The following is an 11038-nucleotide window of genomic DNA, read 5'->3' on the forward strand; positions in this document are numbered from 1 at the left end:
CATCGATCAATACTAAAAAGCGCATTGATGTCGACGATGATGATGACTCCGAGCTTGACAGCAAAGTTGGAAGCCTTGACGCGACCGTTATGATCACGTAGTAAGCCTCACCGGCTCGCGCTGCTAACGCCGGAAAACGCGCAGCACAACCGACCGGGTACTTCTGCACAAGCGGACATTCGATCGGACGATGGAGAGTAGTGGAAAAGCATCGACCAATGCACATTGATGATGATGATGATGGTGAATCCCGAGGTTGACGCCAAAGTTGGAAGCCTTGACGCGACCGTTATGATCACGTAGTAAGCCTCACCGCCTAGCGCTGCTAACGCCGGAAAACGCGCAGCACAACCGACCGGGTACTTCTGCACAAGCGGACATTCGATCGGGCAATGGAGAGTAGTCGAAAAGCATCGACCAATGCACATTGATGATGATGATGGTGGTGAATCCTGAGGTTGACGCCACAGTTGGAAGCATTGACGCGGCCTTTATTCTCACGTCATAAAGCCTCACCGGCTAGCGCTGCTAACGCCGGAAAACGCGGAGCTGCACAAGCGGACATTCGATCGGACATTGAAGAGTACCCCGAAACCAATGCATATTCATCGGAGGAGCGGGTACAGTCTGATCACGGAGAAGACACTGGTTCTGGACTACGATGCCACCATGAATGGAGTGGATAAGATGGATCAGAACATCTCTTACCACCCGGTATAGCAACTGAAGGACATGAGGAAGCCAGACGTAACACCACCGTAACGTAACCATAGCATGATCCTGATATTAGACTTGATGGCAACACACACTGCAGTATATACTTGCTATTCCCCGGAAAAAACGGCCTGCAAGAAAGTGTAGCTTCTGCACGCGAAGAGGTAATCGCAGTGAAACTAATCTGTTGTGCCAATCCTGTTGCGTCTCCTTGCACGCAGGGGAGTGTTTCACAAAAAGAAAAACTGTCGTTGAAACATCCACATAATTGTAAATAGTACCACAGTTGCACACATTTGTAACTAGTTTGCCATATTGTTGTCAAATTGTTACACTGTTGAATGTAAATAAACGTATTTTGCTATCAAAAAACACTTTTTCATTCTTGGTGGTAGTGTTTTATAGAAGTAAAGCACTATTTAGGTGTTTGTGGCATCATTCATGGACAAAAAGAAGTGTAAAATTCACTAGAGTGCATGAAATAATATTGTTTCACTAAAAGCTTGATTTCTCCGTATTTTGGTCCAAAACAAGCGCATTTGGGTGAAACTAACCTATTTTCTATTGTTGATTACTAAAGAACGGAATAAGGTAGAAACAAACTTTTTTTTTTCTGATGAAAGTTCAATCTTTCATTTGGTAGTATGTGTGTTTCCATAGTCCAAACAGAACATTTTCTGTGGACCTTGAAAGATCAGTCAAAATGCTTAAATTGGCTGGCACTGACAGCATCCCTTTTCTGAAAACGTCTGGCAGTCAAAGAGTTAATCACGCCTCGTAATCTCTTCGTGAGAACTTTAATACTTGTAACTGAAGAAGTGCTTCTTATACGCCTTCACAATAAATATCGTCATATCGCCCAGCACTAATTGCAACGTCACTTAAATCAGCAGCGAGTCTCCCTTACCTGTAACTGTTAGATATCCAGAGCAACGTCATACCTAACCATTACTGCTCACTACATTGACAACGAGCGGAATCTTATGTGGCACCTGTTACAGACTAGAGCAGTTCAAACCAGCCATACTGCAAGTAATTTATGTGTGTACCCGGTGTTGTGCCAAAGTAGTTACCCCCCCAAAAACTGTTTATCCCCTGCCATAGGTATGCATGTTTTTTAATAAACGCATGAAGAAAACACTGGTGTTTTTCTGTTTCAGAAACAAGGTTTTTTATCGCAGATGAACAAAAGAAATGCAAGAACACGCTCGCATTGTGCAATGGACTCTGTGTTCAATGATCACGCACACAGTAGGACATCTGAGCATACAGTTATCACAGCAAAAAGGAGCTGCCTTACTTCACAGGCATGTGGATCAGCTATTTATTTCCATTTTTTTTTAAATCTACAACTTACTTGATATTGAGAAAACAATTAGGGCAAAAGCAATGTCGGGGGTTTAAGTTTTATGGACACTTTGAGTTTCTTGCTCCAAGGTTTACAAAGTTTTCCTTATGTTTAAAACATATGATTCATGTTATCAGTACTCTATATCCATAAGCAATACCTGAGCGTTTTTCAATTTTTTTGCAGTGTCTGATTTTTTAAATTATTATTAGTGTACAGAAGATAACGAACAATTAATATTTATATCCACTAAACTCAACTCACGTTCAACCTTAGTGGACTTAAAAAATAAATTAATGAATTAATTAAAAAATGGAGGTGGGGTGGCAATTAATTGATGGAATAAACTATAGGAAAAAAGAAGTTAGTGACAGCACTAATAGGTACTCGCCCATCCCTAACTCTAGAGGATAGGTCAGGCATTTAAACTATGAACACCTAGATAATCATAAGCATAGTCATTTTCATTATCCGTCTCGCTCCAATTCAATGAGACACATCCTCAGATACACCAAAAGTGAAAATGGAGCTCCTCTCCTTACAATCTGCAGTTTGTAGGTCGACATGCTAACAGAATCTTGTTAAATATGTGATTCAATCCGCACTTCAGCCACGTCTCTGTACAATTGGATTAATTAACTAGATCCTGGCTTCAATGAGATTATGCACGGCTCAAGCATCCCTGGGGTTACAATTTAATGCAGGCTGGACTCGCCAGTAAAGCGACTAGCACATACAATTATAGTACAGTATACTGATAATCAATTCGAGTTTGAGCATTGTTATAAGTCAGCCTGGGTCGAATTGTCGGAGGTCTCTGAAAGATCATCCTGAGCAGAGCGAATATCTTCTGGTGTGGGGTGTGTTAAGAATGTTTTTTTCCCCTACACAATAGGGATGCACCGAAAATAATTTTTGGGGCCGAAACCGAAAATCAGAAATGCTTGGCCGAAAATGGCGGGGGAAAAAATTATGCCCATTTTTTATTATCATTTATTATAATTAATTAAAATGATAAATATTATTATAAGATATTTAGGCCTATTTAGCAAGGGCATTTTAACAAAGCACAATATAAATTGAAATGCGTCCACACCACAGATATAAGAGACATGTTGGCGAATGGTATATTAAACACCAAACGCAGGATGAGCAACTGATCATTTTCTGGGGGTGCACTTTATAGTCAATGTACAGCACTTTGCACCGGCAGGCACGGATGTGTGAGGTGCGGATGACACATTTGTAGGCTATTTGGAGCGAGACACGTTGCGGCGCACTTAAAATCTGCACATTCACATATTCACCACCGTTTAAAAATAAATACATTTCTTTGCACCACCCAATCGGCTGTGGGAACTGACTGCAAAGTCACACACAGCCTCCTGTACAGATCTGTAGTCAACCATAGATAGTGGTAAGTGTTTACTTGTTTAAAAGTGTTCATAGCAATAGTGCTAACATTAGCTAAAGTATTTAGCACGGCCACCAGAATGCAAGTAAAAAAGTGGAAGCGCTCGAGGGGCTCTCATCAAAGAAAAAAAGGAAGAAGACGCTGCAGGAGAAAGAGTGGCTCAGCTGTAGTTCAGTACTTGGCAGCGCTCTCTTTTTCGACATGGTTTACCAAGCGACCCTCTCCTTCTTCAGTGTGAAGCTGGGTACTCATAAACTCTGGAAGCGACCTGAAGTTAAAATAGGTATAGTTAGTTAGTTAGTTAAAATATAACGAGTCACAACTTAATCACTCACTAGGGATGAGTACCTTTCACATTTGAACCGGTACTGTTACAATACTCTGTACCTGGGAATCGATACCGGTACTCAACAGTACTTTTGTACTCTCTCTCTCTCTCTCTTTTTATTTCATATTTTATTTGTTAAATGTTATTTATTTTTTTATTTGGGTGGTACTAAATGTTTATCATTGTTTATTTAATAGTAAAATCTTTTTATAAATCAATTTAACAATTACCTTTCAGTATGAAAAGCTTAAAAATTAAATAAAATTTCATTCAAATAAGCCAGAGAGGAATAGTAAAAATAAAGGTTTAACATTTTACAATTACTGAAGTATAATTAATAAACATAAGTTAATATTACAAGAAAGTGTGAATTTAAGTTATGTGCAATGAACAACAGTAAATATATAAATTAATAATGATTGATGCAGTTGTGCAGTTGTTTTTCAAAGACGGAAAGCCTGCCGCGCAATGAGCTCGAAGTTTGAACCCACTTTGGACCCAAATATTAAAAAATGACAGTTGGAAGAGGACATGACATAAACAAAGAGAATAATTTGATTCAAATTAATAATTTGAATGTACCAGACATGGTCTGTAATGTGCGCTACATTTTGGCCACAATCTTTTGCTATTATAAATATGGTCACCAGTAGTATATCCAAATTACAATGTCTATATACCTTAACGAAGGTGAAGCCGTGTACATTTCAGCATGATTTCATTTGGTGGGGGAAGAACGCCGCCGACACCTCCCTCAGCCGTGCGCTGATTGTGCGGGGATATTGCCAGCTTCCGCCCAGCGCAGAGGCTTTCCTACTTCATAAACTATATTTGTTTGGCTTGGCGGCGCAAAAATCTCGTTCGTTTCCAAACCCGGAAATGTAGGAGTCCCTGCGCCGTTTGAGGCCGAGCCAGGACCAGGTTGCGTGGACGCTGCCAGGCAGACCGAGGCGGCGGCAGCAGTCGGTCTCTCGCCGCCCGTCACTACCGCCGGCCAGGCTCCAGCGAGACTCGACCGCGCCCTCTGCCTCGTTCTTCGTACGTGAAATCCTGTGTGAGTGGGTGACGTCAGTGCGCTGGTGCACATATAATGTTGCGTTCAAGAACGTCATGGAAAATCACTCCCGCACAGTCACAACTTTGAAAGACATGCTCCAGAACCGAAACATGGCACGTGAATCGGTGCTCGTCCATACCACAAAAAGTACCATCTTCAGTACCCATCACTATCATTCACCACAACAGAAATGACATGAATAGATTGCAACTGCAATGTAGTTACGAGACACGCTAACAGTTAGCCTAGCTACTACCACTACTTTTTCTTCTACTTTAGTATTTTGTGTCCGTCTGGATTCCCTCTGGCCCCATGCTGCCTCTCACAGGTCAGTCTTAGTAGTACAGGACTACGGAAGATATCTGGTAGGGGAGGAGACTCGGGATTGTTTGTGGTGATATTATTATGGAATGGTGCGCTGCATTGGTCACCTTGAGACTACACACCATGAGAGCAAGAAGCGCACTTTTTAAGCGCACTTTTTAAAAATCAATATGTACACCCTTTGAGATGCATCAGTGACCAAAATGCATCTTTGGTGGTAAGGCACAACAACCACTGGCCTCTGCGGCTCTGCGTAAGAGCCATGTGTGTTTACGGCTGAGAAAACAACATTTTAATTACTCTTGGGACTCCATGCTCCCTGGTGAGGAGGCATGTTCACCAATTTGGTGTCAAACAATGATCAGACGTGCACCAAGCTCTGACACATGGCAAGTAATAAGATGTTCATTTTCAAAATCCTCCTAAATTTAAGAGGGATTAAAATAGGCCTTTATAGTTGCACAAAACTTAAAGGGGAAGTCAAGTATCTAATTTTCTTTGCAATAATATGGCCTATGTGTTCCCTAAGCTAAACATGGTACACGACAGGTAGTCCTCTGGTTACAAACATCATTCTTACGTGCGCACCACACCATAGATTACGGTACAGATTACGCACACTCTTCATGGCGGCACACTATAAATACATTTTGGAAGCTCTCCTGGAGGATATTCTTGAGAAACAGCCCTCAGTCGTGTCCTTTATCGGCATAGTAGCAAAACGTACAATATCTCTTCAGCTTCACTTGAATCTGACTCGGCGGTCGCCATCTTCACTCGTCATACGCGCGCCAATCACATTCATGTACACTTCATGGACAGTCGGAAAAAATACTTTCCTAAGAACGTTAGACCCAACATTGCCTTCCACTTCAGCAGCCTCACATGAACTCAACTCAATTACTCCTCCACCATCAGTAAGCTTATTTATTTTGTTTTTATTGCATTGTACTGGGTAAAAGTTTAATTTAATTTACCGTGAGGACTGTGTGGTTCAGATAATGGATGGATTGATGGATGATATAATTTAATTTATTTTTTAAATTTAATTTATGTACTGTATAGAAAGTATAAACTACCGGTATAAATAGAATAGAGTTTTATTGCCATGTGTACAAGTCAAAAACCTGAATAAATTTGTAGATAAATATTTATTTATTTTATTCTATTATTATTATTATTATTTATTTTTTTTTAGCTATTTGACTCAGGGTTATGCACACGAATTCCAATGTACTGTTTTTTAACCTTGTTTTTGACTTGCAATAAAACTCTATTCTATATAATTAAATTTGTTTCATTAAAAAAAGTACCATCTTCAGTACCATTTTTATCATTTTAAATGTTTTAATAAACAACCTCTCGGAAGCCATTGTGTTCATAAGTTGAGGACTACCTGTATTCTGATTAATATCGTGCTTGTGGAATAAGAATAAAGTTGATTTTTTTTTTATCAATCTCAAGCAGTGGCTGCCATTTGTACTGTACTGCCACTAGGGAGGTGACAATAATGGCAATATTGCGTAAAAATTACCATGAAATTGTCATGTTATGATTTTAAAAGCAGCACATCTGCACAGCTAAGGAATATTTGTGCATGTTGTGCTTGCTTTTCATATTTATTTTCTATTAGGGATGCAGGATAACTGTTTTTTCCCCCCCACGGATACCGATAACAGATAACTTCCTGCTCCTCCACACTGATGCTGCTAACTTTTTTTGTTTTAGTGAACTACAAAATGTATCTGTTGTTGCAGCTTAACGTGTGTGGCGCCTCTGCGACACATTTTGATATGTAGTTATTAAACAATATAATGCGCATGCCAAAATGAACGGTTCCTAATACAATATATTTATTATTAATAAAATATATTAATAAATATTAATATATTAATAAAAGTATTATTCATGGATTGTACAACTTTAAGGACCCATAACACAACATCCAAAATCAACTTTTTATTTTCAAATTATTTCTGAAAGTTTAAAGACTTTCAGTTACCTATATATTTGACAAAGAGCTTCGCAAATGGACTTTATAAGTGATAAGTGTCTTGTGACCATGAGCCAAAACCAGCATCAAAAATGCTTTTTGGACAGGTAGGTTGTTTACTTCATGAGGTGATAACTAGGGATGCACCGAAATGAAAATGAAAAATGCTTGTGAAAAATGAGTGTTACACAATATACCACACAAAAAGAAAAACTGTGTAGTTGGAACATCCACACAATTGTAAATAGTACTACAGTTGCACACATTTGTAAATAGTTTGCCAAATTGTTTTGTCAAATTGTTACACTGTTGAATGTAAATAAACGTATTTTGCTATCAAAAAACACTTTTTCATTGTTGGTGGTAGTGTTTTACAGAAGTAAAGCACTGTTTAGGTGTTTGTGGCATCATTCATGGTAAAAAAGGTGTCAAATTCACTAGAGTGCATGAAATAATATCGTTTCACAAAAAGCTTGATTTCTCCGTATTTTGGTCCAAAACAGAGCATTTGGATGAAACTAACCTATTTTCTATTGTTGATTACTGAAAAACTGAATAAGGGTAGAAACAAACTTTTTTTTTCCCGATGAGAGAGTTCAATCTTTCATTTGGTCGTATCTGTGTTTCCATAGTCCAAACACAACATTTTCTGTGGACCTTGAAAGATCAGTCAAAATGCTTAAATCGGCTGGCACTGACAGCATCCCTTTTCTGAAAACGTCTGGCAGTCAAAGAGTTAAAAATAAAACAATTCAAAGAATGCTGATGTGATTTTTTTTGTCTACAAGAATAACTAAAAAATAACTGTAAAAACAGTGACACAATTTTTTCTCAGACTATAATTGTACACCAAAATCTGAAACCGTTGCACCCCTAGTATACAGTGAGGAAGACTCAATTTCACCACTTGCTGAAAATGGTATTGAGTATGTGCTACTGCTACCTACCGGATCTCGCCATCCCTGGGTTAAGGCAAAGGGAATCCAACCAACTATTGAAGATTGACATAGTTTTGAAAATACCATCCATCCATCTATCTATCTATCTTTTTCCCCCCATGCAAAACATTGGGAAGTGTGCATGGTGATTTTTTCACATTATTCAAATTTTTGGACATCCCGTTTTCATGGGTTTTATGAGCTGGAAGCCCAAATAATGTAAAAATAAACTTGAAATCACTTTAGTTGTGGGCCCTGAATCTATAATATATGAAAGTTTGACTTTCAGACTTTCAGAAATTAAGCATGGAAGAAAATTAACAGACTGCAACCTGCTTGTTAAATGCAGTGGCTCAGTTATAAGCCTGAATTTTTAGGTAAATAAATACATTTTCATACAAATCTTACAGTGTACATGTACAAGTTTACTGATTAGTATTTTCTAAATTTGAGTAAAAAAAATAATCACAATAATCAATTAATAGATTCGTATCGGGATTAATCTGTAACGAATTGAATGGTGACCTATGAATCGTGATACGGATCGAATCGCCAGGTACTAGGCAATTCACACCCCTAGTATTTGTACTTGTAAAATTAGCAGACAGTCAGAGGGGATGACAAGCTCAGACCTCGGTCACACAAGTGGCACTGTTTATCTTTTAAAACAAAGTTGGCAAAAAAAAAGTTGTACTTTTCCACTTTATCAATACAATTTTAACGTTTCCTTAAGTATTTCATTCAAGGTAGAAGTTTTGCACATTAATTCCAAGGGGAGAAATTGGGTCACTTTTGTTAACAGATAAAATAAATGTAAATAAATAAATATTAGATAAATGAAATCGGGGAAAAAACATTGTTAATCGAATTGTTTGTCAATAAATCGGAGATTTTATTTTTAGGCAAAATCGCCCAGCCCTATGGTATAGAGAGGCTGTTAGGGTTTGCGTGTGCGTGCGTCTGCGCGTGTGTGTTAAATCTCAGTTCGCAAACTAAGCCGGGCTAGCGACGCTCAATCGGCTAGCGTTAAGAAGCTAATTGCTAAATTAGCTTAGCGATTTTAATGCCAGTGCTGGGCGGCAGCGGCTAGCTAAAGTGGCGTTAATCCTCAACGGCAGATACATTATAACCACTTAATAACTACTGCAATTGAGTTAGTTAAGGGGGGGGGGGGGGGTAGGGGGGGACAACAGTCTAACTTTTTAGCTATTTTCACGACGAACCCTCGCGCCATTCAACATTAAACGACAAAATGTCCCCACTTGTTGTTTCATACAATTTAAATTTACGTCAAATTCAGCTTTTTTTTTCTCTTTACGTTGCGTCGTATAATTAGATAAAGGCAGACAACAGTTGGGCGTGTGTGAACGACGCAAGGCTTGGGATGGTCCCCCCATAGCCTCGTCCTCCGGCCGGCCCATCCATCTTTTTCTTACCGAGCAGCAACAGCTTCACCTCCCGGGCAGCTTTCTCTCCGTCGTCCCGGAGGTTTCTGTCGATCATTTTGCTCCGCTCCTGCGCCGCCTTGTCGTCCGTGCTCAGAGTACATCCCATCTCTTTTGCCTTCGCCGCAGTCTGATCTCCCCCCGAGTGGAATATTTTTGTAAAAATGGACGAAACACAACTTTTGTCTGAAAGTACTATACGACATGCAACGGCTACCACCGAGCTAGCATCCAGTAATGGGGAGGGAGGGGTAAAGGGGTGGGTTTACAGTTGTGATTGAAGCACGCCCTTATCTAGTGATCAACTTCGCAGCCAATGCACGTAGATTTGTTTTCTCTGTCGACTTGAAGAGCTGAGTTAAAACGAAATGTTTTATCCTTATAAAAGGAAAGTAAAATCGAAGTCTGCCTCGTAGTCTGCTAAAAGTCCTCGCTTCCGGTGTTTTGCGCATGCGCATGCGCAGATAGGTTCAAATAAAAAGGCAATGTGAAATGCGCATGCCCAAAAGGTTTAAGCTTTGTTTAAATTGCATTGATTTAACCTTAAAATTATAGTATATTTTTTAATATCATTATTATCCTGCCTCAGTGGACATTTCATTAGGGACAGCTGCACCATCAAATTACAGCTAATACCAGATATTCAGCAAAACCTTTTTTTATTTAATAAGATTTAAATTTTTGTTTCAACTTAAAATACTTTGATTTATTTGATCATGTCACAGATGGATTCCTTTAGCAATGTTCATTGTGGTTGTAGTTTGTAAAGGTATAGAAATGTACTGAGTCATACTTATATATACGTGTATAAGTACAGTATTGACCATTTGTACCAACGTCACGTGATCACGTGACTGCCCTATGACGGACGGCGGAAGGAAATTATTTTTGAATGGAAGTGGACGTGATGCGGAGCGACTTAGTGACTTAGCGACTGCTATTTTACAAATTAAAAGTTATTACTGCCCATAGAGCCATGGAATCTACTACTTCAACCGAAGTTTGCCTGTCAGTCGAAGTTGCACATTTAGTCGGGACTTATAGAGCGCGATATTTACTACAAACAGAACATTTTCTGTGGACCTTGAAAGATCAGTCAAAATGCTTAAATCGGCTGGCACTGACAGCATCCCTTTTCTGAAAACGTCTGGCAGTCAAAGAGTTAAGTTGGAGATCGCTAGTTTGAAAACAGCCCCTTACCTTCTGTTGCCTGCTGTTTTTACCAAGTTAATCAAATCGCCGACTTTATCTGAATTCACAGCGCACGACCTATATCATTTTGTAGTCAATGCCGTCTCTTCTCCTTACACCGGGACTGATTTAACAGCTTGTCGCTGGCTGAGTATCTGAGACGAGATGCTACTCTCACACCGGGGGACAATATACCTCGTAATGCAAAGGTAAAACCATGTTTACCAGCATGGAACAAATGACTATCATAGTGGCAAGCTATGCAGTAATTTCATGAATATGACTT

General features: G+C 39.3%; 1 protein-coding gene across 1 annotated transcript in view; it reads right to left on the reverse strand.

Moving 5' to 3' along the window:
- The window catches only part of LOC147176443 (guanine nucleotide-binding protein G(i) subunit alpha-1), a 31653-nt gene extending 21638 nt beyond the window's left edge, over nt 1-10015 (reverse strand). Inside the window, exon 1 of the mRNA XM_086072753.1 lies at nt 9553-10015. Coding sequence (XP_085928879.1) covers nt 9553-9670 — 118 coding nt within the window. The 5' untranslated portion in view covers nt 9671-10015. The remainder of the gene's footprint in view (nt 1-9552) is intronic.
- Nucleotides 10016-11038: the final 1023 nt, after the last annotated feature.

Source organism: Leptonotus elevatus, chromosome 4 (assembly GCF_054856555.1).
Source record: "Leptonotus elevatus isolate MCC_2025b chromosome 4, RoL_Lele_1.0, whole genome shotgun sequence".
In the NCBI taxonomy this organism is placed as follows: Eukaryota; Metazoa; Chordata; class Actinopteri; order Syngnathiformes; family Syngnathidae; genus Leptonotus; species Leptonotus elevatus.